Source organism: Mchenga conophoros, linkage group LG14 (assembly GCF_057382185.1).
Source record: "Mchenga conophoros isolate Kocher_MC1m ecotype Shallow Benthic linkage group LG14, M_conophoros_male_GT1.1, whole genome shotgun sequence".
In the NCBI taxonomy this organism is placed as follows: domain Eukaryota; kingdom Metazoa; phylum Chordata; class Actinopteri; order Cichliformes; family Cichlidae; genus Mchenga; species Mchenga conophoros.
Genome location: NC_140539.1, coordinates 26,268,605 through 26,291,129, shown reverse-complemented (window position 1 = coordinate 26,291,129; position 22,525 = coordinate 26,268,605). Strand labels below are relative to the sequence as shown.

General features: G+C 42.8%; 1 protein-coding gene across 1 annotated transcript; it reads right to left on the bottom strand.

Annotated features, from left to right (window-relative positions):
• Positions 1 to 4,337: 4,337 nt before the first annotated feature.
• On the bottom strand, positions 4,338 to 7,448 carry LOC146559874 (extracellular calcium-sensing receptor-like). The gene is made up of 6 exons (XM_085245163.1): positions 7,360 to 7,448; positions 6,940 to 7,222; positions 6,265 to 6,837; positions 5,786 to 5,908; positions 5,451 to 5,574; positions 4,338 to 5,236 (listed from the first exon to the last, which is right to left on the bottom strand). Exons 1-6 carry the CDS (start codon positions 7,446 to 7,448, stop codon positions 4,338 to 4,340), a joined length of 2,091 nt encoding a protein of 696 aa, XP_085101289.1.
• Between the last annotated feature and the right edge of the window lie 15,077 nt (positions 7,449 to 22,525).

Here is a 22,525-nt window from a genome sequence, read left to right as displayed (position 1 = left end):
CAGGCAAGGCAGCGTGATGCATCCCGAGACAACAGGACGGGGATATCTACATAACTGTGTGAGTCAATTGCCTTCAAAAAGTTTATCAATTCACTTGAACCAAAATTACGAACACCCGGTGCTGCAAGAGTTAATAGTCTCATTGGGGCCAAGATATACATTTTATAGTTGCCTGGTATCAATGGTTGTTCATCTGCCTTTATTTATTTATTTATTTATGTATGTATTTATTTATTTATTTAAAGAACCCATAGGTGGGAATGTGAGTTGTCTGTCTCTGCGTGTTAGCCCTGCGACAGACAGGCGACCTGTCCAGGGTGCAGGGTATGGTAGCTGGAATAGCAACATACCCAAGGATAAGCAGAAGAGAATGACTGATATGATGAAACTGGGATTTTGTTACACTTAATTTTTGCAAACACAAATAAAACTATAACTGAAACTAATCAAAACTAAACTGAAACTAAGGATTTTCAAAAAAATAAAAATTAAACTAAACTAGCAAACAATTGGTAAAAACTAATTAAAACTGATAAAAAATTGAAAATCTGAAGTCAAAACTAAATAAAAATAAAAACTAATGAAAATTGCAAAACTATTAAAACCCTGGTTTACTCATCCAAGTGACTTCTTCAGTCTCAGCTGACTGCAGGTTTCCCCAACTTTAAACAGTACCTTTGCACAATGACTGAACTAGCCCACCGAATGAGCGATGGGCTGTGAGGTCAGTTCCTTGATCATTAATATGCAAATTGTCATGACCACTGATCACCCACCATTGATCAATGACCATTTCACAGGGCATATAGCCAGTTTGTTATTACTTAGCTTTGAAATGCAAGAGAAAGACCAAAGACCAAGACAGACTTTTAATTAATTTGAAAGCCTGATGCCTAGCCTTGTACTTTTTATCTGATTTAGTGCTCAGCTCAGATAAAATAATTATTGTGGGTGATTTTAACATCCATGTAGATGTTAAAAATGACAGCCTCAACATGGCATTTAATCTGTTATTAGAATCAATTGGCTTCTCTCAAAATGTTAAAGAACCCACTTTAATCACACTCTAGATCTTGTTTTAACATGTGGCATAGTAACTGAACATTTAACAGTGTTTCTTGAAAACCCTCTCCTGTCTGATCATTTTCTAATAACATTTATATTTACAATCATTGAGTACACAGCAGTGGGGAATAGACTTCATCAAAGTAGATGTCTTTCTGAAAGTTCTGTAACTAAATTTAAGAATATAATCCACCCACTGTCATCATCTTCAATGCCCTGTACCAACATAGAGCAGAGCAGCTATCTGAACGCTGCTCCAACAGCGGTAGATTATCTTGTTAATAATTTTACCTCCTCACTACGTACGACTCTGGATACTGTAGCTCCTGTGAAAAATAAGGTCTCAAATCAGAAGTACCTGACTCCGTGGTATAATTCTCAAACACCTAGCCTAAAGCAGATAACTCGTAAGCTGGAGAGGAAATGGTGTGTCATATACATACATACTATATGGAAGACAAATATATGAATTTAATGCTAAAATAACAATATTTCATTATCACTAAGAACTCGTGAAAGTATACGTGTGGAAAGACTTTTCTGACATTCACTGACATTTTGTGGTCGTGATCATTTGTCATGGAACTGAAACCAGCAGTATTGGATCCAAAATGTAGGACTCTCAGAGACGGGACTGAACTCAAAATGCAGCTTTATTGCAAAGGAGGAATGAGCGCTGGGAAAACAGATAGAGATGACATTAGTAGACAGAAGCAAGGAGCACAAGAAGCAACTGAACTGAGCCTGGTTACCACTCTTAAGGGCAGATAATCTGGCAGAGACTGGATTGATGAGCTAGACCATTTAGATTTCAGATGATGAGGTTGATAAGACACAGGTGATTCAGCCAGGGTATGGGAAGGCTCTGAGCTCATGGTATCAATTTGAAAATTCTAGACGACTTCTTTCTAGAGTTTGGCATTAACAATATTTTCAGAAAACTTGATCTGAGGTTACTGAGATTCAAACTAGTCTAAGATTGTTAGTATTGCAAAACCAAAATACTCGCCACCCAGTTGATGTCTTATATCAGTGAGTTTCTGTCAAAAAATTCATTTTCTGGTTTGATTTAAGGTGGTGAATGCTGGGCCTAAGCCTGAAAATCTCTCTCAACAGTCCTAATGAGAATTCTCAGGAAAAACTCATGTCTAAAAGGCAGTGGGCGAAGAACCAGCAAATTATTTAGAAACTGATTTCATTCTTAATGTCTGTGTAACCATTACATTACGAAGACTATAGCTTCCAACATAGAACGTCAATGTAGCAAATTAGACTGGCGCATATGGTACTCCAGTACAAAAATTTTATGGACAGGATTTCTAGGCGCAGCCAAGTAGCGGAGGGCTTTCGCTTTGGTGGCCTCAGAATCTCATCTCTGATTTTTGCAGATGATGTGGTTCTGTTGGCTTCATCGGGTGAGGGCCTCCAGCTCGCACTGGAACGGTTCGCAGCCGAGTGTGAAGCAGCAGGAATGAGGATCAGCACCTCCAAATCTGAGGCCATGGTTCTCAGCCGGAAAAGGGTGGAGTGCCCACTCCGGGTCGGAGATGAGTTCCTGAGATCCGGAGCCGGAGATCGACAGACGGATTGGGGCTGCAGCTGCAGCTGCAGTAATGGCCTCTCCCTTAGAGATAGGGTGAGAAGTTCGGCCATCCGGGAGGGGCTCAGAGTAGAGCAGCTGCTGCTCCACATCGAAAGGAGCCAGCTGAGGTGGTTCGGGCATCTGACAAGGATGCCCCCTGGGCGCCTCCTGGGTGAGGTGTTCCAGGCATGTCCCGCCGGGAGGAGGCCCCGGGGCAGACCCAGGACACGCTGGAGAGATTATATCTCTCGGCTGGCCTGGGAACGCCTTGGTATTCCCCCGGATAAGCTGGAGGAGGTGGCTGGGGAGAGGGAGGTCTGGGCCTCTTTGCTTAGGCTGCTGCCCCCGCGACCCGGCCCCGGATAAAGCGGATGATGATGGATGGATGGATGGATGGATGGATGGATGGATGGCATACGGTACTTATAAACAAAATGATATTGTTTGGTTAGATATAAAAACAACTTGCCACTGTTGCTGGAGAACATAAAACATATGCCACACAAGCATGTTCACAAGCAAATCCTTCAATCTATAATAAATGACGGGGTCACCAATACATGTAGCCAAGAAGTTAGGTGCTTGTATTAATGTGCTGGGTTGAGTTTGGCATTTTTAAACCTTATTAATTGCTCTTCTGCCAAAGGGAGACTGCATTTGTCTGTTTCTCTAGAAAGTCATGTAATAATAAAATAAAATACCATGAAAATGTCAGATGATTTTATTTAAAGTTATTATGACATTTATATAAATAAATTATTCACACAACATTTATGTGTTCCTTTCAACATTCCTGAAATTATTCAGAATTTACCATACAGGTCACTTTAGTATTAAATCTAGATGGTACGAAGCACTATATCATTTCCAGAAATGGCCCACTACATTACACAAGTAGTGCCAACATATTGCCAAACAGCAGTTGCCTCAAGAGCTGCTTTACCCTTCAAATGGAACTAAGAGCATGTGGTAGAAGGGAAAGTTTACGCCAGTTTTGTTCATTTATTGGGAAAGGCAGGCACATAAAATGTTATTCTTACTTTACTGGTGTAAATCAATGACCCACTAGAAATCACACAACAGCTGCAGCAGGGCTTTGATAAATGTTTACTTTTACAGATGTAACTGATGTAAGACTTCACATTATTCCTCATTTTAGGAAAGCAGAAATCTTTAGTGGTTGATTTGTTAATTTTACACAGTTTTTTACATTTATGGATCACAGACATAGGACATATAATTATTCCCCTGATAAGTAGTAAATGTAGCTTATTTCTTCCTTTTGCATTTCATGTCATATTTCATGTTTTTTCAATGGAACACATGATTATTTCAAAGGATTTACTGTGTTTTGTTTAGAATAGTGTTACAGAGACTGATAAGCAGGCAACAGTTTATTTTTTTAATCTTAAATTGTGTTGCATGTGTGTGCATGTCTATTTTTAGATGGACAAAATTTGCATACAATTACTGTCATACATTTCTTTCAGCAGCATAGAACATATCTTTCAATTTACTGAAATGTTAATTATAAATCCTTTATCAGTCACAAATTACATTTAAATATGTATATACCCAAACTCTGTTATTTAATGTGTTGCAGACTTTTGACTCAGAATGTTTACTAAAGTAATATACATGTAAACAAAAAAAAAGACATAACTTTAAATTGTTAAGGTTTTTTAATCTTTTAGTTTATAGTTTTTCCCATAATATGTTTCTTGGTATTTTTTTCTGGCTTAAGAAATATTATGTAACACTTGGGTGCAAAAATGCTACTTAATAGGCCAAAAGCTGAAGACAAAATTGCAAATATTTCTACAGCTACAGTGAACTTTCCAGGAGAGCTGATGTATGCTGGGATGAAGGTAATCCACACAGCACAGAATATCAGCAGGCTGAATGTGATCAATTTGGCTTCATTGAAATTATCAGGAAGTTTTCTTGCCATAAATGCCAGGATCAAACAAATGATTGCAAGGATCCCTATGTATCCCAACACTGCATAAAAAGCAAACTCAGAGCCTGTGTTGCATTCAAGAACAATCATGTTGTTGCTGGATGTGAACAACTTGTGTGGGTGAGGTGGGTTTGAAGTCAGCCATAATGCACATATTACCACTTGAATCAAAGTGCAGGAGCAAACAATGATTCTTTGTTGTGCGTGACCAAACTTTCCAGCAACTTTGTTACCAGGAAATGTGGCTTTGAAGGCTGTGACAACAACAATGGTTTTTCCCAAGACACAGGAAATGCAAAGGGCAAATGTCACACCAAAAGTGGTGTGACGCAGCATGCATGACCAGACTGTTGGCTTACCTAGGAAAGTGAGAGGACAGAGAAAGCACAGAAAAAGAGAGAATAATAAGAGAGAGCTTAGCTCAAAGTTACTGGCTTTCATCACGGGAGTTTCTTTGTTGTGGACAAAAACCACCATTGTGGCAAGAGATACTGAGGCCCCTAACAGGGATACAAATGTTACAGCTATTCCCATGGGCTCCTGATATTTCAGGAACTCAATAGTTCTAGGAATGCACTTATCTTTTCTCTCATTGGACCAGTATTCCTTTGGACAAGGTGTGCAGTCTGCTGCACCTGTTGAAGATAAACAGAACACATGAATGATGGATCTAGATGCCATTCTAGGAGAATAGCAAATTATAATATATTAAAATTGTAATTTAAAAACTCAGTTGAAAAAAGATGCAGTAAAACATTGATATTGCAAATATTATATATATGGAGACACTGAATTTGTGGTTTTACATTGTGTGCAACAGAAATGCATAAACACTTTACCTACCTGTTGAGTTGGCAATAGTTCCCTCAGCACAGGGTACACAGTCAAAACAACATATAGGTTTTCCCTGAATTTGAGCTTTTCTGGTTCCAACTGGGCAAACATTAGAACATACTGATGTGGGCACCTGTGACAAAAGAAACTTTAAAGTATTGTATCAATGGCAGACTATGTGTTAACAAAAGAATAAAAAGGTGAGATACTATAAGTGTACAGTATTAAAAAAAAGAGAGAATTACTGTTTTCCCTGTCCTCCACACTATCTTTTCCTCCTCGATGCTGAGCTTGTAATCACCATTTGCAGCAAATGTCAAATTACCAAGTGTCACATGATGCACTTTTCCATTTATCAACTGCCAGTTAATAATTTCATAATTAGCAGGAGGATCACCATTCTCATCAAAATACACCTCGGCACCAAAGTGATTTGTGAAATTTACCCTTTGTAAGCTTTTACTGACCTAGAAAGGAAGAGATTATGTATTAGATACAATAATAATATAAATGCTGGATTTTTGTGGGGTTTTTTTTATTTTTTCAAATTTAAACATGATACACTATTTCACACCTCCTTGTGCTGCATTTCTGAAAGATTCAAGCATAGCGTTACAGGTTTTTCTCCAACGGGTTTGCAAAATATCAGCTGATGCAGGGCGCGTGCGATAGCATAAACTGCTTTATAGACATTATGGGTTCCTCTGAGCTCTGTGACATCGAAGAAATCATGGTCGGAATTCATGAATGTTTCATTGCCTGTACATCTTTTTAATGTGGCCTCAGTACCTGTATTTCCAGGTAAAATAGGTGTGCAGCCCACCATATTCTCCCAGAAATCCCTCATAAAAGGTGCATTGGGATCTGTATATGGATTTATACTTGTAAGAAATTGTTTTAGTTTAGGAATAGCCTTCTTCTGCATTACAAATCCAAGGGTTCCACCAAAAGCTGTGTAGATTTCAGGTGTGGAGGGTCGAGGTGCTGTTATCCAGGCCACACAAGAAATCCACTGAATTCCTGTAATGTTCTGGTTCACAATCTCTTGCATCAAAGGATAAAAGTCACCCTCAGCAGCAAAAGCCAAAATTACTTTGACAGATGACTGTTTTATTATTTCCACAACTTCTAGAAATTTATCTCTTGTGTACGTGCGTAGAACTGATGCAACAAAAGCAACACAAACCCCAAACTTTTCAACCTTCTCCTTAAAAGCAAGAATTCCATTACGTCCAAAATCATTGTCTGACTGTATGGCTCCAATCCACTGCCATCCAAAATGTTTGACTAGTGCAGCCAAAGCTTTTGCAAGGTAGTAGTCACTGGGGATTGTTCTAAAAAATGTAGGATATTTAGTTCTGTCACTCAGACAAGCACACGTTGAGAAGTGACTTACCTGTAGAAGAGAAAATAACACTGAAACAGTGTGCAACAGCATACAATGCCAAAACATCAAATATCACTTAGCATCATAAAACATAATTGTATCTCTTACTACTGGCACATGGAATGTTCCAAAAATTCCTGCCACAGCTATTGACTGAGTTGATCCTGCCTCTGCTATGACTGCAGTTACAGCTGGTGGGCAATGAGAAGTCACATCTACCTCCTCTGCTCCACTAGCCAGTGTTAGTGCGGCGCGTAAAGCATTTGTAGGAGAATCACAAGAGTTAAGGATCCTATAGCCAAGAGATATGTTTGGAAGGAGAGCTGGATCATTGTTGATTTCTTCAATAGTAAATATAACTGCCTGGGTCCATCGAAAAACTCTCCAGTCAAACCTAAAAACATTATAGTGATTGATAACAGTCATAAAGTAACCAAGCTACTGCTTCACATATAAAGTACAATGACAAGAATTTAAACAAAAATAAACATCCATGCATGACAAACGAAAGCCACTTGTGTTAAATCATACCCTTCACACTGCACTTTAGGTGGCTCCTTATCGAATGCAGAAGTGCTGATTATTTCTTTGTTGAAAATCGGGAAGATTCCTCCGATCATTATGTCACCTTCCTTAAACAAACTTGGCATATCAAACCTGCCTAACAGTTCACATCCAGATACTGTGTTCGTGCTGAGAACACAGAGAAAAAGAAGGATACCTCTTTGCATGTTTGCACTGTATTGCCACATATGCATGAGAGCACAGTTCTTATAACAACAGTATTGGATGAACTCAGATGATCTATCATTTCCCAAAGGGCACAGTGATCTCAGGTTGGAAAGCTTAGGACAACACTGAAATGCTCTACATATGACCTATAGTCATATACTCAAGATCCACTTTGCGTGGCGCTGTCACTTGGTGTTCGCTCTTTGTGCGGTAGAGTATCATCTTCTGTTCTAACACACAGTGGTGTTTTTGTGAAGCTTATCTGCCTAGCAGTTTTGTTAAAACACTTATAGATAACTTATTTTTTCATGGAGTAATCTTCACATGCTTTATTTGAAGCACACTCTCCTTGTAGTCACTTGCTAATTTATAGTCAAAGTATTCACTCACTGTCTTTAGGGTTTCTTTTTTCTTTTTTTCTTGTCTTTAGGGTTTTACTAGCTTATTTTAGCTCGTAGCCACCTTGCTATCAGCATGGCCTCTTCACCTGTCCCTCCTGCACTTTCCTGCTCATTGTGTCAGATGTTTAGTTACTCCTCAGCCTCTAGCAATTATGTTGCTTGGAATAAATGTAACCTATTTTTAACTCTGGAGGCCATGATCAATGAATTGGAGACTCTGCTTCGCACCCTTGAAAACCACATAGCTAGCCAGTCCCCTGTAGCAGACTATCCCAAGCAGCCAGGGAAACAGGCTGGCTGGGTGACGGTAAAGAGGAAGCATAGTCTTAAACAGATGCCCCATCAACCTGTTCATGTGTCCAACCATTTTTCCCCACTCAGTGATACACCTACTGGGGATCAGACCCTGGGAATTGGAACTTCTATTCTAAGATGTGAGGCTGTCATATCGCGCCATCAGCCATCACCAGTAGGCAGTAGGTGAAGTGTCTTGCCCAAGGACATAACGACCGAGACTGTCTGAGCCAGGGCTCGAACCGGCAACCTTCCGATTACAAGACGAACTGCCAACTCTTGAGCCATGATCGCCTTGGTATTGTGTGGGCTGTCCTTTTCTGTGCCCACAGAATATGGGCTTTGTATATCTAGATTATATCCTGGGGACCAGCATCTCGGAGGAACAGCACATGTCCCACCTGCATCAGGTTTTTTCACGCTTGGCAGCACATGCCCTGATCATTAACCCATCTAAACGCCAGTTTGGTTTGCCAGTTCTGCCGAGAATAAAGTTGGAGTAAAATATTGGGATCTCTCGTGTCATCCTTACATACCTCCTCAACATGAACATATCAGATGATTTTATTTAAAATTATTATGGCATTTATATGAAGAAATTATTTGCACAACATTTATTTATGTGTTCTTTTCAACATTCCTGAAATGATTCATAATGCTTTGTACCATCTAGTATGAAATCTAGATGGTACAAACTGTCAGGGACCTGGGTCTGAGCGACCCAGGGTCCATGAGCAGTTGTTCGCCTTTTTTATGTTTTGTGAAGATGTGTGTGCACTGTTCTACTGTCTGGGGGTTTGTCCATGTGTGTATGTATAGGGAGGTGTGTGTGTGTGGCTGTGGCTGTAGCCAATGTACTGAAATGTGCTACAGGCACAGTCAGACCTGAGGATGGCTGGCCACGACCGAGGAGGATGCGACACACCTTCTGTGGATCAGCGTGGGCGGCCGGAACTACTTAATGGCGTGGTGAAGCCTCCACCAACACGGGGTTATTGCGTGAGACTCCATGTCAGTGTTGTTTAGTGTCAAGTCTAGTGTGTGTATGCCCGCAGTAGTTAAGTGTCTTGATGGCCGCTTCTATCATTTCCTGCAGGAGTAGCATGGAAAACCCGAGTACTGCGAGCACGAGCAGTGCAGACACATGGAAGCGGAAAGCACAAGACACAGACTTATTGGGAAGGAAGACACAGCACAGGAGTCAGGGAAACTCATGGGGATGGTTTATGTGAATATCTACTGCACTGTAAATAAACGCACTGCTAAGCACACAGAGTCCAGCATTTGGGTCCTCCCTCCCGTACTTTCCCAGAATAATCCCACCAGACATGGACCCAGCGGACTCCGAGGAGAGGCTTAGGAGGAAGGTCACGGACAAAGTTAACTCATTCACTGCCATTGACGTCTATAGACGTCAATTGAAAAACTTACGTTGACTGCCATTGACGTCTATAGACGTCAATTACGTTTTTCAATGGGAGGGGCTAGAATACAACCTCGGGCAGCTGGTCAGTGAAAACTGAAGCCCACCAGCAGTAAAAGTAGACCTGCAAGGAGGTGCAGGGTTTGCGCACGTAAGGGATTGCGCAGTGAGACAAAAATGTGGTGCAAGTCTTGTTGTGTGCCCTTGCATCCCGGAAAGTGTTATAATGATTACCACACAAAAGTGAATTATTCATTGTGAATAAATGTTTCACTATGTACATTTTATTTTTTCATATATTTGTAAATAAATTGTTTTGATAAAACATAACCTTTCTCAGTGTTATTTCTGTTTTATAGAAGTGAAAAACTATTTTATATGTTAGAGGTGTCACAAAGCAAGAAATATTAGTGTCAAAGGCACTTTTCTGCTTGAAATGTATTTTTCACAAAAAGCTCGTTTTCTCCCTTTTTTTGGTCAAAACAGGCATTTTTGGTGGAACCCACCTCTCTTCTACAGCTGATTACTAAAGAATGGAAAATGGTAGAAACAAGCTTTTTTTTTTGGATGAAAGAAGAGAGTCTGTTCTTCATTTTGGTAGGTTCAGCGTTTATATGATCATAACACACAGTTTTCTGTGGCTCTTCAAAAATGAGTAAAAATGCTCAAAAACCCTGGCAGTGGGGAGTTACCTGATTTGAAAATGGCTGGCAGTGAATGAGTTAATAGACTCTGCGACCTATGGCTGAGGGCGCACGGGGATGAATCTGTGGAAGATCGGCTGAAGGACACGCTGTCTTGTGTTCCCTGGGTATTGGATAGGCTTTACCCGATCGTCATGGACTTTCTCATTAACACACTCAACCTCCACTCTCCATCTCAGGCTGCTCTCCAGCCCAGCCAGCTGGTGGATCCTCAGCCTGACACGCCGGCCCCGGCATCATCTAAGAAACGACGCTCGTGCCGCTGGCGCTCCTCACCACAGCTGGATTCCTGGACTTTCCAACAGCTAGCTGTGATGAGTAATATGGACAATTTTTCTTTACTAACCTCATCTGTGTATCCGACCACGGACTGTGTGAATGTTAACACTGTACTAAGCCCACTACTCTACTCCCTCTACACATATGACTGCAGTCCCGCCCGCCCAGAGAACATCATTGTCAAATTTGCTGATGACACAACAGTGATGGGGCTGATCACAGGGGGAAATGAGGCGGCTTAAGGGGAGATGAGGTCCTGAGACTGGGAGAATGGTGTGCATCAAACAACATGGCACTTAACATCACCAAGACCAAGGAACACATCCTGGACTTCAGGCAGAACGGAACTGCCCCTGCCCCCCTGCACATCAATGGAGAATGTGTAGAGCGAGTGGAGTCTTTGAAATTCCTTGGCGTCCCCATCTCTGCCGACCTCTCCTGGGCAGCTAACACCACGGCCCTAGTCAAGAAAGCCCAGCAGTGGTTACATGTCCTAAGGGTGCTCAGGAAGGAGCAACTAAACACCCCGCTGCTGGTGACCTTCTACAGATCCACCATCTGACCTATGCAGTGACATAATATAAAAATTAATAATAACTATTAATTAACAAAAGACCAAGACAGACTTTTAATTCATTTGAAAGCCTGATGTTTAGCCTTGTCCACCCCAGCTGCAAAACTCTGTAAAACCAGTCTTACGTGTTATCGTCTATTGTCCACCTGGGCCTTACACAGAGTTTCTGTCTAATTTCTCAGACTTTTTATCTGATTTAGTTCTCAGCTCAGGTAAAATAATTATTGTAATGTAAATGTAATGTAAAAGAACCCACCCACCACTTTAATCACACTCTAGATCTTGTTTTAACATATGGCATAGAAACTGAACATTTAACAGTGTTTCCTGATAACCCTCTCCTGTCTGATCATTTCCTGATAACATTTACATTTACAATAATTTAGTACACAGCAGTGGAGAGTAGACTTTATCAAAGTAGATGGTAAATGGCCTGTATTTATATAGCGCCTTACTAGTCCCTAAGGACCCCAAAGTGCTTTACATATCCAGTCATCCACCCATTCACACACACATTCACACACTGGTGATGGCAAGCTACATTGTAGCCACAGCCACCCTGGGGCGCACTGATAGATGTCTTTCTGAAAGTGCTGTAACTAAGTTTAAGAATATAATCCACCCACTGTCATCATCTTCAATGCCCTGTACCAACATAGAGCAGAGAAGCTATCTGAACGCTACTCCAATGGAAGTCGATTATCTTGTTAATAATTTTACCGCCTCACTACGTACGACTCTGGATACTGTAGCTCCTGTGAAAAATAAGGTCTCAAATCAGAAGTACCTGACTCCGTGGTATAATTCTCAAACACGTACCCTAAAGCAGATGACTCATAAGCTGGAAAGGAAATGGCGTGTCACAAATTTAGAAGATCATCATTTAGCCTGGAGAAATAGTTTGCTGCTTTATAAGAAAGCCCTCCGCAAAGCCAGAACATCTTACTATTCGTCACTGATTGAAGAAAATAAGAACAACCCCAGGTTTCTCTTCAGCACTGTAGCCAGGCTGACAAAAAGTCAGAGCTTTTTTGAACCAACTCTTTTGAACTTTTTCCAACCATCCCTTTAACGTTAACTAGTAATGACTTCATGAACTTCTTCACAAATAAAATTTTTATCATTAGATAAAAAATTACCAATAATCATCCCACAGATGTAATATTATCTACAGCTACTCTTAGTACCATTGATGTTAAGTTAGACTCTTTTTCTCCAATTGATCTTTCTGAGTTAACTTAAATAATTACTTCCTCCAAACCATCAACGTGTCTTTTAGACCCCATTCATACAAAACTGCTCAAAGAAGTCCTGCCATTAATTAATTCTTCAATTTTAAATATGATCAACCTATCTCTAATAATCGGCTATGTACCACAGGCCTTCAAGCTGGCTGTAGTTAACACTTTACTTAAAAAGCATCTCTAGACCCAGCAGTCTTAGCTAATTATAGGCCAATCTCCAACCTTCCTTTCATATCAAAAATCCTTGAAAGAGTAGTTGTCAAACAGCTAACAGATCATCTGCAGAGGAATGGCTTATTTGAAGAGTTTCAGTCAGATTTCAGAGCTCATCACAGCACAGAAACCACTTTAGTGAAGGTTACAAATGATCTTCTTATGGCCTCTGACATTGGACTCATCTCTGTGCTTGTCCTGCTAGACCTTAATGCAGCATTCGATACTGTCAACCATAATATCCTATTAGAGCCATTAGAACGAGCTGTAGGTATTACAGGTACTACGCTGCACTGGTTTGTATCATATCTATCTAATAGACTCCAATTTGTGCATGTAAATGGAGAGTCCTCTTCACACACTGAGGTTAATTATGGAGTTCCACAGGGTTCAGTGCTAGGACCAATTCTGTTTACACTATACATGCTTCCCTTAGGCAGCATCATTAGAAGACATAGCATAACTTTTCACTGCTATGCAGATGACACCCAGCTCTATCTATCTATGAAGCCAGATATCCATCCATCCATCCTCATCTGCTTTATCCAAGGCCCGGGTCGCCCAGGGGGCATCCTTGTCAGATGCCCGAACCACCTCAGCTGGCTTCTTTCGAAGCTCTACTCTGAGCCCCTCCCAGATGGCCGAACTTCTCATCCTATCTCTAAGGGAGAGGCCAGCCACCCTTCGGAGGAAGCTCATTCCTGCCGCTTGTGTCCGCGATCTCGTTCTTTCGGTCACTACCCACAGCTCGTGGCCGTAGGTGAGGGTAGGGACGTAGATCGACCAGTAAATTGAGAGCTTCGCTTTTACACTCAGCTCGCTCTTCACCACGACGGACCGGTGCAGCGTCTGCATTACTGCAGCTGCAGCCCCAATCCGTCTGTCGATCTCCGGCTCCCTTCTCCCATCACTCGCGAACAAGACCCCGAGATAGAACCCTCCACTTGGGGCAGGAAGTCATCCCCGACCCGGAGTGGGCACTTCACCCTTTTCCAGCTGAGAACCATGGCCTCAGATTTGGAGGTGCTGATCCTCATTCCCGCTGCTTCACACTCGGCTGCTAACCGTTCCAGTGTGAGCTGGAGGCCATCACCCAATGAAGCCAACAGAACCACATCATCCGCGAAAAGCAGAGATGGGATTCTGAGGCCACCTAAGTGAAAGCCCTCTGCCACTTGGCTGCCCCTAGAAATCCTGTCCATAAAAATTATGAACAGAATCGGTGACAAAGGGCAGCCCTGGCGGAGCCCATCACCTACTGGAAACGAGTCCAACTTTTTTCCGGCAATGCGAACCAAGCTCTTGCAACAGTTGTGTAGGGATCGAATGGCCTGTAGCAATGGACCAGACACCCCATACTCCCGTAGCACCTGCCACAGGACACCCGGAGGGACACGGTCGAATGCCTTCTCCAAGTCCACAAAACACATGTAGACTCATTGGGAAAACTCCCATGCACCTTCAAGTATCCTCGAGAGGATAAAGAGCTGGTCAAGTGTTCCGCGACCCGGATGAAAACCGCATTGTTCCTCCTGTATCTGAGGTTCGACTAGCGGACGAACTCTCCTTTCCAACACCCTGGCATAGACTTTCCCAGGGAGGCTGAGGAGTGTGATCCCCCTGTAGTTGGAACACACTCTCCGGTCCCCCTTCTTAAAGATGGGGACCACCACCCCGGTCTGCCACGGGTATTGCCCCTGATCTCTACGCAACATTGCAGAGGCGTGTCAACCAGGACAGCCCTACAACGTCCAGAGCCTTCAGGAACTCGGCGCAGACCTCATCAACACCAGGGGCTCTGCCACCAAGGAGTTGTTTAACTGCCTCAGTGACCTCGCCCCCGGAAATTGGCGGGTCATTCCCCTCATCCCCAGACTCTGTTTCCTCCTCGGAAGACGTGTCAGTGGGATTAGGGAGGTCCTCGAAGTATTCCTTCCACCGCCTGACAATTTTCTCAGTCGACGTCAGCAGCACTCCGCCAGCACAGTGTAGGTAGAGCACCGCTTTCCCCTCCCGAGACGCCTGACGGTTTGCCAGAATCTCTTCGAGGCAGTCCGAAAGTCTTTTTCAATGGCCTCTCCGAACTCCCCCCACACCCGAGTTTTTGCTTCAGCCACTGCCCGAGCCGCATTCCACTTGGCCTGTCGATACCTGTCGGCTGCCTCCGGAGTCCCACAGGCCAACCAAGCCCGATAGGACTCCTTCTTCAGCCTGGTGGCTCCCTTCACCTCATGTGTCCACCATTTGGTTCGGGGATTACCACCACGGCAGGCACCAACCACCTTGCGGCCGCAGCTCAATGCAGAAGCTTCGGCAATGGAGACGCTGAACATGGTCCATTCGGACTCAATGTCCCCAGTCTCCCTTGGAATGCTGTTGAGGCTCTGCCGGAGGTGTGCGTTGAAGATCTCGCGGACTGGGGCCTCTGCTAGACATTCCCAGCACACCCTCACTACGCGTTTAGGTCTACCAGGTCTGTCCAGCGTCCTCCCCCGCCACCTGATCCAACTCACCACCAGGTGGTGATCAGTTGACAGCTCAGCCCCTCTCTTTACCCGAGTGTCCAGAACATATAGTCGCAGTTCTGGTGATACGATTACAAAATCGATCATCGACCTACGGCCTAGAGCGTCCTGGTGCCACGTGCACTTATGGACACTCTTATGTTCGAACAAGGTGTTCGTTATGGCCAAACTGTGATTAGCACAGAAGTCCAATAACAAAGCACCGCTCGGGTTCAGATCAGGGAGGCCATTCCTCTGAATCGCTCTTTGTTTGTCTGGTCCCTCACCCAGGACCAATTTGCCATGGGAGACCCTACCAGGGGGCAAAAGCCCCCAGACAACATAGCCCCTGGGATCCCTGAGACACACAAACCCCTCCACCACGATAAGGTAGCGATTCAAGGAGGAGAAGCCAGATAACACACACCAATTAGTTAAACTGCAGGAATGTCTTAAAGACATAAAGACCTGGATGGCCGCTAACTTTCTGCTCCTTAATTCAGATAAAACTGAGGCTGTTGTACTCGGCCCTGAAAATCTTAGAAATATGGTATCTAACCAGATTCTTACTCTGGATGGCATTACTTTTGCCTCCAGTAACGCTGTGAGGAACCATGAAGTCATTTTTGACCAGGATATGTCCTTCAACGCACATATTAAACAAATATGTAGGACTGCTCTCTAAAGTTAGAAATATCCTGTCTCAGAGTGACGCTGAAAAACTAGTTCATGCATTTATTACTTCCAGGCTGGACTACTGCAATTCATTATTATCAGGATGTCCAAAAAACTCACTGAAAAGTCTTCAGCTAATCCAAAATGCTGCAGCAAGAGTACTGACAGGGTCTAGAAAGAGAGAGCATATTTCTCCTGTTTTGGCTTCCCTTCATTGGCTTCCTGTTAAATCCAGAATTGAATTCAAAATCCTGCTCCTCACATACAAGGTCTTAAATAATCACGCCCCATCTTATCTTAATGACCTTGTAGTACCATATCACCCTATTAGAGCACTTCGCTGTCCCACTGCAGGCCTACTTGTTGTTCATAGAGTATTTAAAAGTAGAATGGGAGGGAGAGCCTTCAGTTTTCAGGCCCCTCTTCTGTGGAACCAGCTTCCAGTTTGGATTTGGGAGACAGACACTATTTCTACTTTCAAGATTAGGCTTAAAACTTTCCTTTTTGCTATAGTTAGGGCTGGACCAGGTGACCCTGAATCCTCCCTTAGTTATGCTGCAATAGACGTAGGCTGCCGGGGATTCCCATGATGCATTGAGTTTTTACTTTCCAGTCACCTTTCTCACTCTCTATGTGTTAATAGACCTCTCTGCATTGAATCATACCTATAGCGGTAGACTACTGTTCCCATAAGGCTGTGTGTGGGGGGAGCTTCCGGGTTACGAGTAAAGTTGGAACACATCACCCGAACACGCTGCGTCCAGTGTCATCATTTATACGTGGTGTCAGAAGTGCGAATAGCGGTCTCCACAGTTTTTTTTTCTTCTTCTTTTTCGAGTACAGTACAGTGCAGTTAACTGCGAGAGAAGTTTTCACATCGGTAACCCGAACAAGACCGGCATGCAGGTGAAGCGTGTCCGAGGCTGTGACCGGTGCTAGCAACAGGGCGTGTGCGCAGTCGAGCACGAGCTTCACATGTCGGAAGGAGTACCAAAATGTATATTTTAAACTTGACACAGGGGCGGATGTTACATCTATTCCAGAGGGTTTGTACAGTCCAGACAGGGATGGTAAGCTGCAGAGACCCAGAAAGAAGTTACTAGGGCCGGGCAGTAACCCACTCAATGTTAAAGGCTGCTTCGAGGCACAGCTAGCAGTGAAAGGGCGCAGTGTTTCTCAAGACGTCTACCTTGTGTCAGGTCTAGTACAGCCATTGCTAAGCAGGCCAGCGTGTGAGGCTCTGGGTCTTGTGTACAGAGTAAGCACAGTAACGGAATCTGTGACAGATTTCAGGGCAGCATACCCAGACGTTTTTAAAGGTTTAGGCATGCTGAGGGAGCCTTATCATATTGAGATAGAGCAAGGAGCTGTACCAATAGCCCTATCTGCCCCAAGACGCGTTCCTCTTCCCCTCAGAGATGCAGTGAGAAATGAGCTGCACAGAATGGAAGAAATGGGTGTTATCTCCAAAGTCACTGAGCCTACAGAGTGGTGTTCTGGCATGGTAGTGGTCCCCAGACCAGCAGGAAAGCCCCCCAGAATATGTGTGGACCTCACACCCTGAACACAGTAGTCAAAAGAGAAAGACACATCCTCCCAGCAGTAGATCAAACACTAGCGATGATGAAAGATGCTAAAGTGTTCACAAAGCTGGTGCCAAAGTGGCCTGACCTACAGGCTTTTCGCAAAAAAGATGAGGAGGGGAGGCGTGAGCAGGCAAAACACTACAACCGCAGACATAGAGTCAGACCACTTCCGGAACTATCGTCAGGACAGAAAGTGTGGATTACCACTGAAGGAACTACCGGAGCAGTAGTTGGACCTGCCAGTGCTCCCAGATCCTATGTGGTAGAGACAGACAGGGGTTTTCTGAGGAGAAATAGGAGCCACCTCAGACCAACAGGGACTATTACCAGATCTGGTCGAGTGGTGAGACCTCCTGAAAGACTGGATGTGTAATTCTCTGAAGTTATCCATTCATGCCCTATTCAAAGATGGGTTAAGCTGTTAGAGATGTTTACAATGTGTTTTGTTTAAATGTAAGTGAACAAATGAGGGATGTGTATAATTTTCACGTTTCATGATGTTCCCCATTTCTGTTCTAGTGAGCTGTTTGAGACGTTATGAAGTATGTCTTTAGCTAAAAGGATGAGGTGTAGCGGTAGACTACTGTTCCCATAAGGCTGTGTGTGGGGGGAGCTTCCGGGTTACGAGTAAAGTTGGAACACATCACCCGAACACGCTGCGTCCAGTGTCATCATTTATACGATACCTGTTATTAACCTCTGTCTCTCTTCCACAGCATGTCTTTTATCCTTTCTTCCTTCTCTCACCCCAACCGGTCGCAGCAGATGGCTGCCCCTCCCTGAGCCTGGTTCTGCTGGAGGTTTATTCCTGTTAAAAGGGAGTTTTTCCTTCCCACTGTCGCCAAAGAGCTTGCTCATAGGGGGTCATATGATTGTTGGGTTGTTCTCTGTATCTATGAAGCGCCTTGAGGCGACTTTTGTTTTGATTTGGCGCTATATAAATAAAATTGAATTGAAATTGAATTGGCTGCACGGAGGCAGACAGGAAGAGACTGCAGAGGGTGGTAAACACAGCACAAAAACTCATCAGCTGCCCCCTGCCCTCCTTGTCTGTCGTCTACAACTCCCATTGTCTTAGTAGGGCCAGAAACATTTTAAAGGACACTACCCACCTCGGCTACCATCTTTTCAACCTAATGCCCTCTGGCAGGTGCTATAGATCCATAACGGCCAGAACAAACAGACTCAGGGATAGCTTCTTCCTCAAAGCCATTACCATATTCAACTCAAACTTGAACAAAAGCAATCTGCACTGAAATATCATCAATTCTCTGCCTGTCTGTCTCTGTGTCAGCACTGTACTGTGTATTTATATTTATAGTAAGTGTATAGTTAAATTATTGTATAGTTTTTATAATGTGCTATAAGCACGTGTGCACTTGTATAGAGCTGTTTCCAATTTCGTTATACCATGTATAATGACAATAAAGGCTTTCAATTCAATTCAATTTAAGTCCCAACTCAAAACTCACTTGTTCAAAATAGCTTATCCCACATAACCTCTCCACTCTGCTATTTTAAATTTGTTTTATGTCTTATGCTTTTATGATTGTGTAAACTGCTTGCTTTTATGTTGCTTTTATTATTCTACCATGTACAGTGTTCTTGAATGTTCTGAAAGGCGCTTTCAAATAAAATGTATTATTATTATTATTATTATTATTATTATTAAATCACAGTAGATGTCTTTCTCAAAGTGCTGTAACTAAGTTTCAGAATTTAATCCACCCACTGTTATCATCTTCAATGCCCTGTACCAACACAGAGAAGAGCAGCTACCTGAACGCTACGCCAACAGAGGCCGATTATCTTGTTAATAATTTTACCTCCTCACTATGTAAAACAGCCTTATTTTTCACTGTAGTTCCTGAATCAGAAGTACTTGACTCCCTGGTATAATTCTCAAACACATAGCTTAAAGCAGTAAGCTGGAGAGGAAATGGCATTTCACAAATTTAGAAGATCAAGAGAAACCTGAAGATTCGATAGACTTTGCAGAACATTTGTGCACAAAGAGAGGATTAAGCCATTATGCTTGTTGTCTTTCAGAAAAAAATCCTGTAAGGGAACAAGGATGTCTACTGGTCTGTGATATCACGTAGTAGGGATAGTTGGAGGATGAGCCACCAGGTAAGTTATAGAGGTGAGTATCTAATGAATATTAAGGGAGACGACCAGCTATTGCAAGGAACAAGAATCCAATTCTTGCAGCCAAAGGAGGAATGAGCACTGGGAAAATGGGTAGAGAGGACATTAGTAGACATGGAAGCAGGAGAAAAAGAAACAACTAAACTGAGCCTGTTTACCACTCTTGAGAGGAAGATAATCTGAAAGAGACTGGATGGAACAGCTATTCCCTTTATATTGGAGATGATGAAGTTGAGGAGACACAGGTGATCCAGTCAGAGAGTGGAAAAGCTCCGAGCTCAACCCAAAGGGGTTGGGAAGACCTGCTCAACATTTCCTGGCTCAGAGAGCTAGAATTACAAATAGAAATAAGTCCAAATATCAGGCCTCTTCATTCACCTCTTCCTCCGAGCCTTGCCAACTCCCCGATGCTGGCCACGAAGAAGTACAACTTACTGGAAGAATAAGCAGATTACATTCTCCTGGTTGCTAGGAGCTTCGGCATCCAGACGATAGTTCCTGACTCACCGGCGGCATCTCCCTTGCCCCCATCGATTCTTCTGGGGGCCTCTGACTCATCGATGGTGTCTGGGATTGCTGCATGGCGGCACCGCAGAAAAGGGTAGTTTTATGCCATCAGTTTTTTCTGTTTTCATGACATCCGGTGGAACTATGTAGTTGCCGTTAGTTCCGTGACTATAATAGGGGAAGATTTTCTTTGTGCTCCCCTACTACTGGTTGATGTTGCTAACAGATATTTGATTGATGCTGAGTCATTTTCTTCACTACCCTGTTTTACGTGGGGTACCAAGCCCATAGTACATGCTAATTTTGTTGCTTTGGGAAACGTTTTTAATGGTTGCTTTCTGAGTTTCCCTCACTAACTGTCCCTACTTTCTCAAACACTGTGATTCAGTAATTGCACATGTACGCGCCACCTTGACCCCACTAAACTGTCTGTCGCTCGGGAGGAGTTTGCGACTATGGAGTACCTGGTCATTGTGGAGCATTTGAATAGTCCCTGGACTTCCCCATTACACAAGGTACACAAATCTGATGGTTTGGGCACCACGGAAAAGATCTAAATAACGTCACGGAAAACAATCGTTATCCCATTTCCCACATTCAGGATTATTCCACCCATCTCGCGGTGACCCTGATTTTTTCTATGATTGATTTAGTACAGGGATATCAAATTCAAATCAAATTCAAATTCAAATTTTATTTGTCACGTACACAGTCATACACAGTACGATATGTAGTGAAATGCTTGGACAACTGCTCGTGACCTAAAGAAAACAAAAAAGGAAAAGGCTATGAATAAGATAGGAAATAAATATGAAAAATTAAAAAGGGTAAATTTAACTAGGAAGGAATAGAATATAAATTAAGGTTAAAAATGAAATAACTGTACAACACAAATTAGAATGAAGGGTAAATTTAACTGGGAAGAATAAGATAAAGATAAATATATAAATTAAAGTTGAAAATAAAATAACTGTATAACAAAATACACAATATAGAACTATATAAGAATGTATGAAGAAATCTAAATCTAAATATAAATATAAATATATCAGGTATCAGGATCTTGTGCACGTTGAGGATTTTGGCCTTTTTGAGTTTCTGCGCATGCCCTTCGGCATGAAGGGTGCAGCCCAAACCTTCCAGCGTTTGATTGACTTGGTATTGCGCGGGCTGTCCTTCATTTTGAATATCTAGATTATATCCTGGTGGCCAGTAGCTTGGAGAAATAGTACATGTCCCACCTGCTTCAGGTTTTTCAGTGTTTGGCAGCACATGGCCTGATCATTAACCCGTCTAAACCCGTTTGGTTTACCAGTTCCACCGAGACTAAAGTTGGAGTCATAGCTGGACTGGCCATCGGGCAAACCGGGCCGCTGGTAATTTTTTGTTTATATGGGCCGATGGATTTTTTTTTTTTTTTTAGGAAGGGTATATATAATGAAAGGTGTTGTATTGGCCAGTTGGTCATGATCGACTCTGGGCTGGACCAATTACAGCCGAGGAGGCCGGATGCACCCTCCCCCTTGTTTAGCAATCACGTGATTTTCGTGCATTGCATGCCGGGAACTCGTGGCAAAACAATCCATGTACCGCATCAAATGCAAGCATTTGCAGCAACGCAAAACGTTCATTCTCCAGTTCCAATACCTTCTTGTTTTTTCTTTGCCGCACAAAAAAGTAATGTACAAAACAAAAGGAGAACAATGCCGGTCCGTACAAAGACAGACTCGACGAAAAGACAAAGAAAAGATACGAGGAAAAAATCAAAGGAGTGAAAGGGTCAGATCCTTACGAGCACACATGTGTGCTCGTAAGGATCTGCAGAGGGACAAAAGATGTTAGCGTGCTGCCCAACTTTCACCACGCTCAGATTTATAATTATACGGTTCTTGGAGTGAGTGCATACACTCGTGAAGTTTAGTAACTTCAGGTCACTGCAACAAGCCCAGGTACAGTTTACCGACGGATGGGTGCAGGACCTTGAAATGCACCGTGTAGAATGAAAGACCATCGTACGAACAAAGGTAAGTTTACCAGTCTCACAAATCGTCGTCATAAATACACATTCCTTAACCGTTTATTAATAGGACCTTTGAGCTCAACGGTAATTAATTAGTAGTGGAAATAATTTCTGGTAGCATTACAGAAATGTAGCAGTGACAATAATATTGTATGTTGTAATCGCACTGGACAATTAGTGATACAAAACAACTGTTTTATCCTGTGAGTAAAAGTATATGTTTTTGTCAATGTACCATAATAACAGAAGCGAAACGCAATATTGTGTCAGGGCAATTCACTATTTATGCACAATAAACAAAGGAGCATAGCGCGACAATTTCTGTTCAGCGCCAGACTTGCTTGTAACCTAGATCACCAATTATGTTAAGAAAAATGACGTATTAACTACTAC